The sequence below is a fragment of the Homarus americanus genome, unplaced genomic scaffold, assembly GCF_018991925.1.
Source record: "Homarus americanus isolate GMGI-L3 unplaced genomic scaffold, GMGI_Hamer_2.0 scaffold53233, whole genome shotgun sequence".
In the NCBI taxonomy this organism is placed as follows: domain Eukaryota; kingdom Metazoa; phylum Arthropoda; class Malacostraca; order Decapoda; family Nephropidae; genus Homarus; species Homarus americanus.
The window spans coordinates 6,344,478-6,363,636 of NW_024751660.1; the positions used below are offsets into that span (position 1 = coordinate 6,344,478).

Genomic DNA, 19,159 nt, shown 5'->3' on the forward strand with positions numbered 1-19,159 from the left:
TTTACATTTATACTGTACACCATCTTTATCATCCTATTCTTTAACTTCTTTCTTACATGTCTTTATCATCTCAGAGGACCTCTCATCACTCATTTCAAGACTCCATAGTTTACACTCTTGCCATTCAAAACTACCCATACACATCACTAATGCTCACCACTTCCATTCTGAGAAGCCTAAATGCAGCCCACGGGTAACTTATTTCTCCACCTGGAATTTTGGAGCTTTCTTTATCATTCCAAGCCCATGTGTCACTGTTAAGGTAAGAAGGATGGTACTATTATGGAGTTCCTTCTTGTATTTTATGGGATTTACCAAAATGTGCCATACCAAGTTCATTCCTCTTGGATACAGCACTGTACTATATTCTACACTTCCCAGCAATTACCTTTGTCATTCTTTTGTCAAATTCGGTTTAAAATTTTCATCACCTTTTCTAGGCTTTTTATCCTTTGGAAAAAAGCAAAAACATTATCCATGTGCGACATGTTGTCACTGGCCACATTCCACCATCTACAGTAGTTCCATTTCTCAACATTTTACCTGTAATTTGTTTCTTTTTCCAACCATTGATGCTCTCTTCACATTCTTTTTCTTTTATTTTTAAATTTGTTTGCCTAAGTTTTCCAATATATTTTTTATTCTCAGTAATCATGATTCTCAAGAATTCCCATCAGAAAACTCCAAAATGGCTAGTACTTTCAAATACAGTATCTTGTTTTAATGGCCAATGTGTTATTTGACAAGTGACGTGTGAGATCTCAAGATCTTCTAGTACACCCCTATGACCTGTTTTCTTACTGTATGCTGTGAGTCTACATTCAGTTAATATTCCAGTATTCCTCAATATTTTAATAAGTAATATTTGCTTTCTGTTTATTTTAGCCTAGGATAGTGCCCTGTCAAGAAGTGTGAAACAGGTTCACATCTGAGCTTCATTAATTATGTGTTTCACTACCACCTATTTATTCATTTACAGTGGATTTTTCTGTTTCTTTGTTGCTCACATCAAAATATTTTGGTTTGCATATTTTTATTTATTTTTTTACTAATATTTAAGGTTACAGTAGTTTAAATTCCTCCATTCTCCCTTAATATTGTTATGCTTCACTTAAAGCTGTGCTGTACTCATATGGTGATGTTTATATTAATTTACTGTAGATAAAGAAACCTCAGTGTTCTTTAACTATTAAGGGGTGAGAGGAGGCACATCTTGGGAGTTGACCGGTATCACTTTGTGTTGATGTTGGATACGGATTTCCCTTTGCAGATCCCGTACAATGAGGTTTGATAATGTGTGAGTATCTGAACCCCTCTGGTTCTATGACCAGGATCAGTGGATCGTTCTTTACTGTTTAAAATATTAAATTTTCAACCATTTCTTAATTATCTCTGAGGAGAATCATAAATCCTTATCCTTATCTATTCCTCTAAGTTGAACTCATTACTTTGCCAGGTTCTCTGCTCTCAAAGAATTTACTAAATCTTTTTCATTGCTGATAGTTGTACCTTATTTACTAACTAACATGTCTTATGAGGGGTTCATGGATTGTTTCCCTGTACATGCAGGTATTCTTTTACTCTCCAGCTTACCATTCAAGTCATGAGAATATATATTTGATACTTCCAGGCTTTCACCTTGTTGATTCTGTTTGGATTCATGACATTATAGCATATGTGAATACCATAATCTCCTATGAACTTTGAGCTAGTCTTATTTAATTATAGTATACTTCCCAGCTTAGTTTATTTTCTAGCTGATTTGGAATCTCACAAGTCACTTGATAATGACTCTTGGTCATAAAACCAAGGAATGAACATAGAAATTCCATTTTCATGGCTAAGGGGAAGTATCTCTCCTTGACAGGTCCATATTGTAAGGAAAGAATGAAAGGATTGAATTTTAGAGACCCACATTTACAAATGGAGGATTTAGGGCAACTGATGGGTGATGGGAATTTGTTGCAGTGACCATTTGACTTGTATTAATTTTGAAGTACTGGTAGAGGTTCTACCTCTGCTAACCACTAATAAATCCGACAAGGAGCTGAATTTATCAATTCAATCCATGTCTTATAATGTAGATAACCTCAATGGATGAAGCAGCTCTTCTAAGGGTTATTGATTTCTCTTGCTTGTAAACTACAGTTTCCAAGTTCAGTCTTTGGTTTTATGATTGGAGAGAAGATGGTGCATTTCATTATTGAAAAACAAAATTGAGATTTGGGTATGTAAGTGGAGTTTGAATCATGCACATTAGTTAAGGGTTAATCTAGGTGTACCTGTTGGCTTGCTGTTATTTTTTAACAGCCATTGCAACTGGATTGGAACTTATTTCATTTGTACTAGTCTCAAACAAGTACTGTATATGTGCATCTTGGTATCAACAAGGACATCTGTTCACGACTAGAGCCTAATTTGCTGGAAAAATTCTCTTTTGTATCACATAATTAGTTTTGATTTATAGATTTTAATGAGAGTTTTCCATGGAGATCAAAAGCAGTGTAGTATTTGTTTTTCTTACAGAGGTTTTGCCAAGAAAACTCTACTGAAAACTGCCAAGGCTGCGGGTCTAAAGCCAAATAAGGGAGGCAAGCGGCACAAGTATGTTTTTCCCAGTAATAACAAGTCAATGACATCGCCTGGACGCATGAGTCTAGCCCAGATGGCCAACATGGACTTGAGCAATGAAGATTTGCCTCATGATGATGATTTGTCAAGTAAGTTTGCCAGTTTTGTATAAAAAAATTGCCAAACATTATCAGCAATGTTTACCATATTAAATTTACATTACTTAACTAACATCAGTGACTTTCCTTGGGATTTTCATTCATATGGTTTATGCCATATGTACTCTATCCAAAATAATTATCTATTTAGCATACCAGCAGCACTTAACATATTGTACATAGAATGTGAATGTCAACTTTGAAAATTAAACCTACAATAAGATACAGAAAATTATACCATTAAAATTTCGTGCCCATTAGAATCCTCTTCTGATGTGAATGAAAGTTTTCACTTAATGTTGGCTTGATTTTTGAAGTTCTCAACAGTGCTCATAATTATATACTGTTCGACTTTTTTTTTTGTATATACAGGAGCTAGTTACAATGAATTAATCAACCTGTCCAAAATATGATCCTTAAGTTTATCCTCTTGTTCTAATTTCCAGAGGTGTTCTTTTAGTAGGAATATCACAATAAATAATTTTAATAATTAAGGGATGTGCTTCTTTAGAATTATTGTCTTCTAGAAAAGGAAAGGAATTTTATTTTAAGCTGTGCCACCACTGGTTGGTCCAAAGTTCTCTCAGTGAGCAAGTCACTCAGTCGTTGAATTGGGCTTGGTACTCGTAGAGCTAACTGATGAAGGCGTCATCATCAGGACTCCACAGAACTTTGCCAATACTGTACTCTCAATACCCAACTGCTCTTTAGCTTGGAACAGCTCTGCAGGGAATATTGTCACTGAATTTTATAAAGAACATGAAACTCTTTGTGATGGAACTGAATAGGCAGAAAAAAAAAAACCCAAAATGAACAAAAGAAATGGACTTATATGGGAATAAGTCTGTTGAGAATACCAGAGTAAGTGTTTAATGGAGCCAGTGTTGAGAGAGTTGTTAAAGATGGGTTAGAATTTGTTTTTAACATTAACATGTATCAGAAAAATTTGATAGCTGATAAAAAAGTAAAATGGGAGGTATGGAATATACAGGGTATATGGGATAAATATGAAAATGTTGTGGGAGAAGGAAGCATGTAATTGTGTTGAGAAAAGATATACTTGTTCTAAACGTAAGTGGGAATGTGCCGCAGCCCATGATCAAGAGAGAAAAATAATTACGTGGGGAAAAGAAGAGGTGTGATCTGTTGGGGAAGCACCACTCATCCACTCCCCAGAAACTTAATTGTTGCCCAATGAACCCCCACCAGAGCCATCACTAGGGTGTACCCATTGATAAAAAGCTTTTGCTACTCACGGTAACCTTAGTCACCATTTGAAACCCATCCCACATTCCCCAGGACAAATTTCTGGCTACTTGCTTGGTGCCAAGGATGTGTAGCATTACCATGCTTGATCATTATTACTGGATGGACTACTAAGAGAGGTGAAGGCAAGAGTAATGGAGAGGAAAGCAAATTTGGTAGATAGGAATAAGGGATGCAAAATGGGTGTTAAGGCGATTGTGTTTGATAATGTCACTGCCTTGGTGGGTGATTCAGAAGAAACGTTTAAAATGTCGAATAAGTTTGGTAGAATATGTACTAGGAGGATAATGAATGTGAGTAAAATAAATTTATGTAAATAAGCAGAGAAGTAAAACATGAGAAATTAATTTTAACTTTGATGAAGAAGGAATGGAAGATGTGTGGTATTTCTGATAGATATATGTTAGTGGATGTCTTGGGAAAGAAGATGGAAGGACATCCAGGTAGTAGTGGTGTACTGTAAGTAATGATAGGAGACCATGTTGTTGTTTATGGGGATATTGCAGTTGTAAGAATGAATGGATAGCAGCATATGAAGAGTATCTGTGTTTGTATTTGGTTCTGTCATCCTGTAAGGTAGCAGGTAAAGACTTGTCTCTAGAAATAGATGTTCTTGTTATTGCATAGCTGACAGACACTGGCATAGTTGGTCATTTATCTGTTATTCAAAAGCCCTCTATGTCTCCACAACAGTCTGGTAAATTGATTTGAAACTTGGTGTGTTTGTTTGTGTGCGTGCGTGCTTGTAATAATAATAATAATAATAATAATAATAATAATAATAATAATAATAATAATAATAAACAGTTTATTAATAGAGTTGCAGCCTGTGGCTGAAAATATACAGAATAGGTTAGGTTAGGTGTGTGTGTGTGCGTACGTGCATGTGTGTGTACGTACGTGCATGCATGTGTGTGTGCATGCGTGCATGCATGTATGTGTTGGTGTGTGCGCATATGTGCGTGCGTGTTTTTAATTGATAAAGATTTGTTCTTTTGATTCTGTAGTAAATGGCAAAGGTATCTGGCTGACTTTGTATAATACTATATGGTTACATGTTTGTCTTCCCACAACCCAGGACTTATTATGTAAAGCCATTACCCATATTGAACTATCATGAGTATTTGTGTTTAGTAGATTTAACTGTTCTTTTTATCCGAAAAACTTTTGGTGTGTGTAAAATCTCCTACAGCCAGTAGAGCGTGTGAAGGTTTTCTATCATTTATTTGTGTAGTTTACTTGATATTTGACACACTTGCAAGGAAACAAATTTGGTAACCTGACACAGCTGCACAAGAAGACACTCAAAGGGAAGCTAGAGAAAAATAGAGAGTATTCCACTTCATCTCTGAGCATCATTAAGTCCAACCTGGTTTGAAATGATGTTATATTTTTGGTCTGGTTTCATTTTGTATTTTTTGTCTTATTTTTAACAAGTCATTGCATGGAATGTTTGGGGTAGATGTTACATGTAGCTATTCTCTCACTGCAGGGGTTCAGGGAGCATGAGGTAGTGGTAGGGGTAAAATAGTACAGTATAGGCTCCCTTTCTTGTTCTCTTATTTCTAATTGTTTCGGTTCTTTATTATTTCTTTTTTGTAATGTACTGTTCTTGTTGTGTTTTCCCTTAACATTTCATTCATTTCTTGAGGCCTCTGTTATCCATGATCCATCTCGTGGTGCAAAAAGTAGGTGTGGGGAATGATAACAAATTGATTTAATAGTGTAGGTTAGATGATATTGAATTTGAAACTTGGTATTTATCCAGACCTTAAAGGGTTAGAAGAGGCAATATGCTTCAGGGGGGAAGTTGGTGTACTCTTAGGGATAACACCAAACAAACAGTCAGTTAGTCATTTATTCTCTTATATTTTTCTCCTCAATCACTCAGAGTACCATTGAGATGTTGGGATAAGGTAATGACAAGGAGTTAATTAATCACATGTTTAAGGGAGGAAGCAGAGGCACACCTGTCAGGAGACTCGCTGCTTTCTTTTCCATTGGGTTTCATAAAAGATCTTATGATATAGGCTATGGTACTGTATGGTTGTGTAGACTCATAGTACTGTTAATGAATTCCTTCAGAGTTAGTAATATATTATATCAAGGCTATAGTGTATATCCAGCAGAGAACATAAATCACCATTACCTCCTGTTTTTTAATCTTACTTTTCTAATAACTTCAGTGTACAGTAATAGTGTTTATAGCATTTTTTTGTATAGTAACACTGATTGTTGTTACTGGTATATCTGAAAATTTTGGTTGGTCAGATTTAATCTAAAATTTAATTTTACCGAGTACTGTATGCTTAGTGCTTACAGCTTTGTTGTTATGTCTAAGAATATTGGTTGTCCATATTTTTTAATTTTAAACTGTTTTATAAATCACCAAGTATGCTTTCATCTTTCTATTAGTTTCACTTATGTCATTATGGTCATGTTCTTTACATACATTTCTAATCTCCAGTCATATTCTGTCTCACAGGGAAGCTTTCCTGTACTTTATTAATAGAATTACAGTACACTATATTTAAAAGCTTTTGTTACTCTTTCATTAACTGTTAAGCTAATGGTGTGTAGTATAGTCAGCATACTGCTGTAAACATCCTCTTTAATCTCTTCCAAAGAAATGAGCCTTTTTTATTTCCCCTCTTTAAAGTGCTGGAGTATTGAATATGTAAAACAGGAGCTGATATTTTAAGTTAAATTTTTGTTTTTGGATAACAAAGGCTCGAGTGCTCGATATGGCTTCCTAGGTACAAGTAACAAAGGCCAGTGTAAGCTGCTGCGTGTAACGTCGCCCGTCAGCCGCAGTTCCGAGGAATTGGACTGTGGAGGGAGACTCTCGCCCAGTGAGTTGCTCGGGAGAATGGTGCTGCTAGTATTCATGTTGTCCTCTGTTCTCCATTGAGATGATATTGTATGATCACCCTGAATTGTTGTAAATTATGATTTTTTACAAGTACAGTACTGTACAGAGCCATGAAATTAGTAGAAAGACAGCCCTGTGGGTAGTTTTCCTTCCTATTTCCTTTAAAGTCTAAGGTTGGATTTTTTTGTTTAAATAACAATAGAAAATCTGATTATAATTTGAGGCTTTATACCAGAGTAAACTATAAGCTGAGTGTTTGTTGTGTCATTCAGTAATTTATGTGTAGAGTACTGAGTCTTTAGCACAAGTCACAAAGGAAATTTGGAGACCTTATATATTAGCCTGACAAGGCTCATAAGTACCTATATGTAAATACAGTCTGATACTGAGATGTTGATTGGGAAGAAACTACACTTTTAATTCTAATGGAACATTTGGGGTTATCATAATAGAATGTAATGTACATTATGGAATAATTTAACTGCATAAAACTAGCATTAGTGCTTTGTTTCTTTACTTAGCTTCCTTAGTTGTGTGAATTGACTCCTGTATGTTGAATAATGAGTGATATTGATGATCTCTGCATATTGAAGCTATTAGAATTGCTTCAGTATGTGGCAGCGTGCGGTGATGCTAAGATAATTGCCCAAATACCCTTAGCTTAAGGCAGGCATTATAGACCTTGAGGGAGGCTCCATGATCTTTTATTTAGTGTTAATCCAAGCACAGAATAAAACTTGTACATTCAACTTATCAGAAGAAGAAAAATTGTTTAAACTTTACCTGAAGTTTTTCATAAATTTTAGTCATCACTCAATATTGACTCAGAAATTTTGACTAAGGTTGAGTTTGATTCATTACCTCTCTCAGGACATATAGTGCTCAAGAGAGAGTACCCATCTTGATGTTGATAATGTGCTTATGTGTGTCATAACCTATATATTTCCTTATAGTTTAGTACATAATATAATGTTTCATTGTTGTACAGCGTATGATTCTTGCAAAGTGTGTTATTTACTTGTTTATTTATAATAACATAGGACTAGGTAAGCAGTGTCCATAATTGGCCAATAACTTGTAAGTTTGTAGAATCCATAAAGTAATTGACAAAATTTTATACATTTTATAATACTACAGTACTGTTTACTCGTAATTCATTTAGTGACACATCTTTAACACTTGGGATCTTTATTTTACCTATGTGAACAGTAAGCATTGTTAAAGAGCAGAGAAGTTTGTAAATAATTTTTGTTTTGAAATGCATACCAGTAGCTACAGTGTCTGCAAAAAATATTGATATGTGTAACCTTTTTAATGACTTTTAGCAAAAACATTAGTTAAGGGTGATTAAAACACGGGCAAACTTTTGGTTTCATATTTTATATTTTTTCATGATCCTCTTTGATTTTAAACACCTGCTGAAGTCGATTTGGCATGGATTCAGTGAGTGTAAAGTTAGTCATGACTCATCTCCATTGTTCAGGTCTGCTTGATTTCCTCTTACAGACAAAGTAGTACTGATAATGTGTTCCTTGTTGACCACTTGTGTTTCGTCTGATTCCATGCATTCTCTATTGGGTTTAGGTCCGGTGAGTTCCCAGGCCACGTCAGCTTACGCTATTTAGGTGGCATGTTGAGATGGCATGTTCAGCTCCTCTTGCAATCATTCAATCTGACATGCTTTGAAGGAGGATTTGGTTGACTTTCTTCATTTCTGCTGCATACATTGTCAGATTCTTCATCACTTCTCATCTCATAAGCATGTCAGTGGCCTTGGAGGTCTTTCTGGACCTCCTAGGAGACGGTTTCTGAGGTGAAAGGGAATTGACGTGAAGGTTGCGTGCCGTATGTTCAGTCTTAATTATTGTTGTACCCCATCCTGAATTTCCCTCGGAGGAACTATTTTTTACTTAACCGGGCAAGGATGTTAACCTTTTCTTCACCGGACATGCTATTGGGACCTATGGTGACTATTTTGAGAGAAAAAATCTGACTAGTATGGTAGGGCATGTTTTTTCTTAACCAGAATGGGGCAGAAATTGATGCAGCTATCACTGAATACAGTTAAATACACTGACATTGTAGGAATCTCTTGCACATAAGCCCAAAGCACGACCAAATTCACAGATGGAAATTTTTTAACTTAATCTTATTTACTGGCCAGTGACCGGCCTTAAATATAAAAAAAAAAATTCCTGTCATTACACAGACAGGTTCAATTTTTTTTTTGCAGACACTGTACCCTGTACATTATAAGGTGTTAGGAGTTCAAAATGTCTTCTTCTTTTGTAAAATTTATGACATAGATGCAGTCATGCACTAGGCCTTTCATACTGAGGTTATGGTAAAGATAATTCCTTTGCTGTATCATCAATATAAAATGTGACACATGATGCTTCATATGTCACATTAATCAAAATTTATTAAGGAAAATGATTAGCTAGTTCTTGTTGTATTTACATAATTATTTGTACCGTAATACCTTTCCAACTTATGACGATGTTTTTGGTTTCTGTAAAGCCAACTTTTAAAGAAACATTTCAATTTTTGTTTTGTTTTTCCTATAGTTTGTTTCCAGTTTGTGTATTTATGTCTAGATTTTCCTAGGGTCAGTGTTTTAATAATTCTTATCAATCAAGATTTTGAATTTTTTTCATATTTACCCTAAAGGAATTAACATGTTTGCAAATTCTATCTACCATAATTCTTTCTCAACAGTCGTAGATGAGCTTGAGGCATCTGTCTTGAGTAACGGGTCAACAGGGCAGCTCTCAGTTGCAGGAGGATTGGTAGGGATCCGTGAAGTGGATAATAAAACATTGGAAAAACTGTCTGAACGCAGCTACCATAAGGACTACATGCGTCTTGGTCTCGGTAATCTTGGAAGTAATGCTACCACTATTCCATCAAGAATTAAGTCTGATTTTAGAATTACTTCGTGTAATACTAGTTACCAGATGTGCAGAAGGTTGGTATTAATTATTCTGTCAGAGGATAGGATTTTTAGTAGATAATTTTTGTTGTTATTTAGTAATACTGATGTAGCATGGCAGGAGAGGGGGAGGAAGGAAAGGTGAAAAAAAAAGTGAAATATTGATTCCTGCATTATGCTTAAACTATAGGAGAATTATTTGCCAAGAGATTGGCAAAAGAAGTTTTAATTTTTATATTCTAGAAAGGTAAATGAGTATGTACAGTATATGCAGTAGAACTCAACATACATGTCTATTCTGTATATCTTGATAAAATCACACAGGAAAAAGGGAAACAATGGAGCACCTTAGCTTTCGTCTTTATTCAAGACATCTTCAGTTGCCTCTGAAGATGTCTTGAATAAAGACGAAAGCTAAGGTGCTCCATTGTTTCCCTTTTTCCCTGTGTATTTTATCAAGATTTATCTTATCCACGTTTCCCTTGTGGATCTACATGAAACACTGTATACAGGTATATAGGAATTGCTAGGAAAATCCTGTGTTATTTAGCATGCCAGGGTTTGCAAGGCCTTGTAGCTTCTTAACAATTTTAACTTTTTTTTCCTTCTCCCTGTGATAGCTATCCAGCCCTGCTCTCTGTGCCGTCCATTACGGGTGATGAGAGCCTTCACCGCCTTGCTCGCTGTTACCGCCACAGCCGCTTGCCAGTCATCACCTGGCGACATACCCGTACGAAAGCTTTGCTTCTGAGAGGTGCTGGTTTTCATGGAAAGGGTGTAATGAGTATGCTCAAAGGACCTCCCACAACCACAGGTAAATTATATGCATTTTCTATTTATCTGAACCTCATCTTTAAGCTGCTTCAACAAACCTGGGATAAATCAAGAGAAGCACAAATTTTATCTTCGGAAGTTTCCTTGAACACTGTACTGTACTGGAGATGAATATGCTGCTTATGTGAATATGACTTGACAGTTTTCTAACTTGATTTGTGATTATTGCCTCCAAAAAACCCCTTGTTTCAGTGTTTTGGTTATGGGGAAAAGGTTTGATTATTCATCTGATTAGTCTACAGTTACTGTTTTTGGGAGTAGCTTGAGGAATAATTATGTAGATATGACTGGTAGAATTACTTGGATCCTCCAGTTTAGTCACTGTTATAAACATGGATTTCAGAATCAATTCCCATTGGTGATTCTTGAGGCTAGCATGAGATATTTTAAATTGAATGAGGAATTTCATGCATGATTCATATTAATGATTTCTTCACAGGCAACACAAGTGAAGTGTCATTCTCACTTGAGCAGGAGAAATTTTTAGCAGCAGTGGTTCAGTCAACACCTGTGTCTGTCCTTCGGGATGGTTCCTCTTGGCGACTGACAGACTCGTCCCTTTCTATAAACTCCCTGGTGCTGGCTGCAGGGGGAGCAACCCTAGAAGTTCCTCCATATCATCCTACATACCCAACACTCACACCTGAAGTTGGCAGAAAAACAAATCCTCTTTCGAAGGCCATGAACACATTACGGTAAGTTATCTATAGGATTTGATGGCAAAGTCGTGGATTCATACGGACTTGTTTAACCCCATGGGACATGTGTGGACTCGCACCCATACATGCTCGAGTAGTATCGCCATAACACATCTGCTTCTCTCCTCAACGCGACAGAGTAAGTGTGTAATATTAGCTCCCTAACAAAAAACTAATACCACCTGAATTACAAAAACTAGCTATCCAAGTTAAATAACACAAGTTCTTTAATTTTTCTCACTTTTTTTATCAAGTATTTACATCAATATGATATTTGTGAAAGTTAAGAATAGGTCATTAGATTTGATCAATTATGTACCTCATGTTACTAATTCCATTCAAAAGAAATATAATCTCCCAGTCTTGTAATTCAGAATTTGGAAGTCATTGAGCATTGCATATTTAGATGGTCTTGAGTAGATAAGGTCAGATCTATCAGGAGTTTAAGGAAGGAACTATTAAAGTATAGCTCTGGCCTTGTGAAACTGAAAACAAACTGACATTATCCAGGATTACAGTGGTTGGTTGTTTTTCTTCAGTTGTCAGTAAACATTGCCCTGCACCCCCTTTATGAAATAAGGATTATTAACAAACCAAACCACCAGTGATGTTCCTTGATATTGTTACAGCTGTACATCGCATGGTGCATGAAGGTAGTATTTTATGTTGTTTTGAACAGTTTTATGTCTAATAATGTTGCAAGTTGTTGTACAGTGTATTTAAAGCTTCTAAGTGTGTCTTTGCTTTGAAGTAATATGACAGTAGATTTTGTGTTGCTGGGTTTGAATTCACAAAGATTCTATATGTTAATTTTCCTCCTAATTGGATGGTGTTAACTTATGATTATCAATGTAATTTTAATGCCTTTTCTCATTTTATTTTTGCTTTAGCTGAAATCATCCAGTTAAGTGTGTTCTAATATCTGCAGATCGTAGGAAAACTTAACATAGGAAACTTTGAGAATCCTCCTCCTGGTTTATATTTTTAAAAGTCATGTTAGCACGTGTACTAATTTTGATCAATATTACCAACAGTTATGTATAGACTAACCTTATTTGTAGAGCACTGACTGAGTATTGGCATTGTGTTGTATCAAAATCTCTTATCTCACAATGATGTGATGCATAAAATTTTTCATCTCTTCTTAAAAATTTGCTATCATGACACCCCTTTGAAAATCACTCTCCATTGACTCTCATAATATTGAAAAATGGAAATAAATCCACCAGATATAGTTTCCATCACATCATTACAGTGCTGCTTGGAACTGCTTTGCTCTCTTCTACTCTTACTTTTTGCAACATTATTTATAAGTTTCTTAAAAATATTAACTCCAGTTTATGCAACATCACTTGCAAGTTTCTCATTAATGTTAATTACAACCTGTGCACTGTCATTAATAAGCGTTAAGATGTTAACTATGTCTATTCAACATCACATAAGAACTCTTTGATGATGCCAGCTACAGCAAAGACTTACCTACATATTTAGGAATTTAAAGTTTATAATCAACTCCTAATAATTTGGAAGTAGGAAGAACTTCACCAAGGATACATAATAAAATACTACATTAACTTGATTATTTAATATTTCCATGGATTGTGCATTAAGGGAGTTGAGAGTGAGACTGATGGAGAGGGTTGCAGGTTTAATTAGTTATGATTTGGGATGCACCTGAAATAAAAGGTGGGTCAGCTGCTGTTTACAGATGAAGCTGCTGTAGTGGGTAAATTGGTGGAAGAAAAGTTACAAAAATTAATAGTGATTGATATGAAGGAATATGTACCAGGAAAAGGATAAAGTAAATGTGAATAAAATTACTGTGATACTAAAGAAGAAATGAAAGGTTAGCTTGAATGGAGGACGTTGAGTATTATAGCTATCCAAGAGTGGACGTGTCAGTAAGTGAAAGGAGGAGTGGTGGGGGGATACAAAATAAAGGGTGCACTGAGAAAGGTATGGAGAGAAAGTTGTGTCGCTGGTGTTAAAAGTAGGGAAGTGTAGAGAATGTATCGAGTCAACATTATTTGTGAGTGTGGACCATGTGCAGATTCAAAGCAGAAGAAATGAAGTGCCAGATAACAGTTAGTGGGGTAAATAGGATACTGAGACTCAGAAATATAGGAATTATGAGAAGATTTGAAGGTGAAAGATTGTCAAGCAGAGCTAATTGAGCTTTGATTTGGTGGTATGAACTTAAAGAGAGTTTGGGAGTCAAAGAATTGATGAAAAGAGTGGCAGGAGAGAGAGACGGGGGTGGGGACCAAGCATTAGGTGGAAGGATGGGATGAAAGGTGCACCTGAAGTGAGGAGGTGGGCACACAAGAAGCATTAGTATACTAGATATTGACAAAGGGTTGATATAAAACTATAGATCATGTTTGAGACATAGCACATAGATAATTAACTAATTTATGAAGATTATTTTAAACTCATAAAATTGTACTGTAATATGCAATACTAGTTTTTAATGATATTACTGTGATGTCCTGGACTGGACAAGGTTCTTGCTATTTCTTTTTTTTATTGTGAAAGAAAGGCACATGTTAACTCCGTAATGCTTAGTCCACTAACTTTATTGCATGCAGTGTAAATCAGCTTGGCCTTAGCATGTTAGAAATTAGATAAACCTGTCTGTAGAACCTTGCATAGTGAGTGCCTTGATGCTTTTAATTTTGCATTGTTGTTTGCATTTTTGCATTTTGATGTTTGCTCCTAGAATTACATTTATTTTATTTCATTATTATAATATTTTCACTGGTTGTGTATAAAATTTTAGTTTAAAATTTTTGCTCCAATTATGCAGTATAAAAACAGTTTAATTTTTAGTTTGGTGTTAAAAGGAATCTGCATTATGTCATTCTTTAAAGCAAGGTTTTGCAGAATGTGTTTAGCACATGGTCATCATCATACCCTGTGCACTACTGTCAATGTTTCACATCAATAGTGACTGCTTGAACATATTTTATTCTTCATCAAACAACTTAGTTTTCTTAGACTTCCTCACTCTTACTACAATTAATGAAAGCTTTAATATGTGGGAGTGACTCAAGTTTTACCACAAAATATGAATTTAACACACACAAACACACACACAAAATGAATCAAAAGTCTAGATTCACAGGCAGGTTACACTCTTTACTTCATCAAGTGTTAAGTTTATATTATATTAAGCATAGACATACTGTATTGTATATTTATTCTGGAACATATATTTGATTAAGCAGTGGCTTACATCTTCAGTCACCACACATTATTGACCAGCTGTCTGAGCACCTTCAGAATGAATTTACTAAAACTAGACGAGATATGTTCAATCAAGTTGAGTCATACAGTATTTTTGTTACATAATTGATAATGTATTTGATCTAGTGCCAAGCAGTGTGGTCATTTTTTGAATGGAAGACAAAGTGCAGCTCACCCTTAGGTCTGGACTGTTGATTCACCATGAATACATAATTTCTTCCCTTTACTTTCTTTTTAGTAATTTTTTTATATGTTATTTCTTATTCTTTAAATAAAAATCATTGCCTCCCTACAACGTTATTGTTTAGTTGCTGTTAATTCATTTTTTCTGTAAATAAACCCCCTCCCCTAATTCTCAGGTTTGATTTGTGTATTAAGTTAATTTTAGACAATACACTGTGGAGCATTCAAGAAGTTTTTTGTGGTACAGTATTTACATAGAAATAACACGTCTTCCACACATCTCGAGTTCATTAGTATGCCTTCAGTTTTATTCAATTACTTATTGAATAGTTCAAAAGAAGACTCAAATTAAGCTGAAACAATTTGTGCTTTAAGTGTTCAATATCAATCTCTTATAATTTGGCCTGTCACACCTTTTTCGTTCAGAATTTTTATGTCGTCTTCATTATGACTGATACCCTTGCAAAGTTTCTGTGATGGAACTGCATGGTTTAGGTATTATGTTCTGCTTCTACAGCTCATAAGACCTGGGCTCAGAGTCTTAAGGCTAGAAAAGGTTGGCTACATGTTAATTTTCATGCATTGTACCACACATACTTCATCTTTTGTGCACAACACTTGGCACTTATGTACTGTATAGAGCAAGCCATTTGTGAACAGAGCAGGTCTTTTGTGCACAGAGTTGGTCACTTGTGCACATATTTGTCACTTGTGCATAGATTTGGTCACTTGTGAACAGAGCTGGTCATTTTTTTTCAAATAGCTGGCCACTTATACATTGCTGGTCACTGGTCATGTTAAAGTCTCTGATGATGGATTTCTCTAACTTAACCCTTGGCTATGTGATTAGTTCCAGCTGCATTCCCAAGAAATTTCAAATCTCCAGAAAATTTGAAAATGATAATTGATCCATTTTACTACATTTTAATCTTGGTAAGTTTATAAAATTTTCATATCTGACATTAATATTTCATAAAAACAATATTAAGCAGCAGAAAAATAAAGATTTATTTACACTCTACTTAGGCAAGATTTTAGTAATACCCGTATCAATCAATTTTTATTTGTACTATGATGTAAGAAATATACATCTGGATAACATTGGGAGAAAAATAAATGGTCAGATTTAATTATACACTGTTCAGCCACGTGCTGCTTCCTCATAACAATCATCAGAAACATCGTATATTATCAATATTTATTGTATCTTTATTTGTACTTAACATATTTATTCAGCATACCTTCACATTAAAACATAAATTATTTTTCAAAAACAGGAGATCCCCGGGTTACGTACATCCAACTTACAAACAAGGTCACAAAAAGTTAAACTTTAAATTTACAATATTTAATTACCCGATTACTTGTTTTATTTACAGCATTTTGTCATTCTATTTCTTCTTTTCTCTTAAATTAAGTGATTTTAGATGTATACTGTATAAGGCTATGATATTGTGGGATTTTAAAAAAGGTTCTTTAAGTACAGTATGCACAAAGTGTATGTGGTTTGACTCAAGTTCATTTTTTACTTAGAGCATTCTTAGGGATGGAGCTCATACATAACCCGGGGACTGCCCGTAATGGTGTAAACAAAGTAAAGAGGAGGACAGAGAGATAATGCATCACATTGTTTATTGCAATGATCAGCTGAGTGAAGTCATTGTTTGTGTGAAAATCTCACCAAATGACAGCAGTTATTGGTGGTGTAGTCTGTCACATAGGAAAGGGAGAGTCGAGGCACTTTTTCAAAGACATTGACGAAAGTTGAGTATTGTATTTAATTACAAAAAAGTCTCAACAGCGGTCAAATGTTGCAGCTAAAAAGTTAAGAGGATGTCCCTTCATGTAATAGGCATTATCATGAACAGGTACCAGCTTGACATTTCATTTTTTTTTATTGAAGCATAGAGAAAAATTACTTATGTTTGAGTGTTCACATCACCAGTGACTACTTCTGATTTTGTATGTTATTTTATTTTTAATGGTTGTTTCTGGGGAAGGGTGTACAGTACTATATTCTGTTTTTAAAGCTTTAGCAATTCTGCTTTGTTCTGACAGGAAGACAGCCTATAGACTAGAATTATAGACATTTGCTTAATGGTATGCATTTAGCAGTATATACGGTATCTTTTTGTACATTCTTACACACATACCTGTACTGTATTATCAACTGACCATAGACAACTTGTCTTTCCTATGCCTCCTCTTCCTGATACTTTACCTGCATGCTTCACCGTCTCCTCCTCTTCTTAAGCTCACCCCCTCACATCCGGGCAGCCAGTCACTCAGTCAGGTCTCCAGGTGGCCCACTGTTGATCATACTGACCTTCCCCCCTGCCCGTTTTATCAGGACAAGCGGGGGCAAGGGTACTGGCAGGATGGGGCGGTGGGGCTCCATGCGTGGGTCACGACCAGGTGTGCTGTCCGGTGGTGGTGCTGGAGGGACCTTTGGGACCCTCCGCCACTACCCTACAACCACCCCTGCCCTTCGTTCCAGCATCAGCACGGGGCCAAGACTCTCTGTTGACTCCTCCGACACCGGCTCTGAAGCGGTACAATCCTTCCACAAGGCTGCTCTCTATGTTTTTGGTGAAAAGACTCAAATTAAGGTATGATGATATTATAGTTAATTTTCTTTACCACAAACTCTTGAAATGATTTTTAAAAGTTTGAAGATGTCACTTTGGTATGCAATTAATTTTTATTTTTGCTTTAATGCAGTGACAGATAATTTATCAAGTACTGCACATAAATATTAGCTGTTTAATTGTACTATTATATGCTATAGTAAGCCATCAGCATATGTTACATTAAGTATCAGGAGGAAATAATTATTTTTAGGTATCTCCATTTTAGATTTCTGTTGGAGATTTACACCCTTTCTCATTTAACGTTAGGTCAAAATTCAGTTAGTGATAGCTTGACTCACTGGGAAGGGGAAAAACTGGGGATAAGGTGGCATTTGTGATGGAATGTTGCCATTGTTACATGTAATGAAACTATAAAAATTGTGGGAAAATCATTACAATACTCTAAAGTGGCTTAGATATGTAGAAAATATAATATAAAACTATAACACTATAACAAAGAAAAATTAAGGGCAGTGTGTGTGTTTATGCTTGCGTGCATTCTTGGGGGTCTGGGCTGGGCTGTAGCTGCATCACGAGCCCAGCCACGCTTCCTCCCCAGATGTGATATCACGGCATACACTTGCTCATCTCTGAGTCAGCTGGGTAACTGCCTGACTGAAGTCTGTCACATCACCTGGAGGATGTTTTGAGTGTGGAAGGAGCTGTATCTTATATATACAGTATAAAATATGTGCTGTTGTATTTTATGATATGTTATGTATAAATTTTATTGTTTATCATAGCAATTTTTTTTTAATTTTTGACAAAGTATTCAATTTGAAATATGTTCGAATTAGGCTCACATGGTGCTTACTAAATCATTTAACTCTGAATCACATAGTTTATATAGGTGTTTGGTGTTAATTAATCAATCGTTTAATTTCAAAACAGTTTATAATAAACTCGTTTATTATTACAGGTATTATTACTGAGTACAATACTGTATACTCAGTGTTTACCGTTCTGCCGTTTGAACCTGTTTTTCTCTCTCTGTGCTCTGTTGTTATCCCACGTTTAGCAAAAATTTTGCTTAACTTTAGGTTTTTCAGGAACGCAACCTCAACATTATATGAGGGATACCTGTATGTACTGTGTTTGGGATTCCTCCTGGGGGTCTGGATCCTCCTCTCCCTCCTTTTCATCAGAAAATTCCAATACTCTTTCTTTAATGCAGTATTGTACTCAGGTGTTTTTGTATAGTAAAATGTAATTACTATTGACTTAAGAATATCTCCTAATATCGAGTGCACATGGTTTCAAAATGCCTATGATATTGGAAGGATTTAAAGAAAAAGTTTGGGGGGGCACTCTACAGCCCCCTCTCAGTTGGGTGGGCTCACTGTGCTCGCCATGTTCCTCTGCCCCTGGTATTGAATATTTCTGTTATGAAATATTATATACAAATTACATTTTACAAGGCTTTTTTTTTTCCTTCAGTTATTGCTGTTTAGTTCCTGCATGTTCTTGCTATAGTTGTAGTTGTGACCTTTGGGATTACTGTCTTGCAAATAATTTTATGCCATTCAAGAAGCATTCATTCATAATTTTTTGGCTTGCCATGAATTTTGGAGTGATGGCTTGTGCATTCAGTCATTGTTTTTCTCTTCCCTTAGACTAGGGTTAGATCTAAGTGTAATAAACTTGAACAAGCCCAGGTTGACTAGATTGATGTGTAGAACAGGTTATCATCAGGAAGCTGACTCTCTTGAGATGCAAACAGGTGGTGATTCAGCCTCATTTAGTACATCATATCAGTTAAACTAATTTTC

The 19,159-nt window shown here is 35.5% G+C and overlaps 1 protein-coding gene across 5 annotated transcripts in view; it reads left to right on the forward strand.

Moving 5' to 3' along the window:
* LOC121854765 (myotubularin-related protein 13-like) overlaps positions 1-19,159 on the forward strand; it is an 81,235-nt gene that overhangs the window by 36,671 nt on the left and 25,405 nt on the right. For 2 of the 5 annotated variants that reach the window (XM_042349527.1, XM_042349526.1), the window contains exons 24-30: positions 1,271-1,297; positions 2,527-2,720; positions 6,725-6,847; positions 9,586-9,835; positions 10,420-10,613; positions 11,073-11,328; positions 17,111-17,369. In XM_042349527.1, coding sequence (XP_042205461.1) covers positions 1,271-1,297; positions 2,527-2,720; positions 6,725-6,847; positions 9,586-9,835; positions 10,420-10,613; positions 11,073-11,328; positions 17,111-17,369 — 1,303 coding nt within the window. The remainder of the gene's footprint in view (positions 1-1,270; positions 1,298-2,526; positions 2,721-6,724; positions 6,848-9,585; positions 9,836-10,419; positions 10,614-11,072; positions 11,329-17,110; positions 17,370-19,159) is intronic. The other 3 variants (XM_042349530.1, XM_042349529.1, XM_042349528.1) reach the window with 3 other exon arrangements.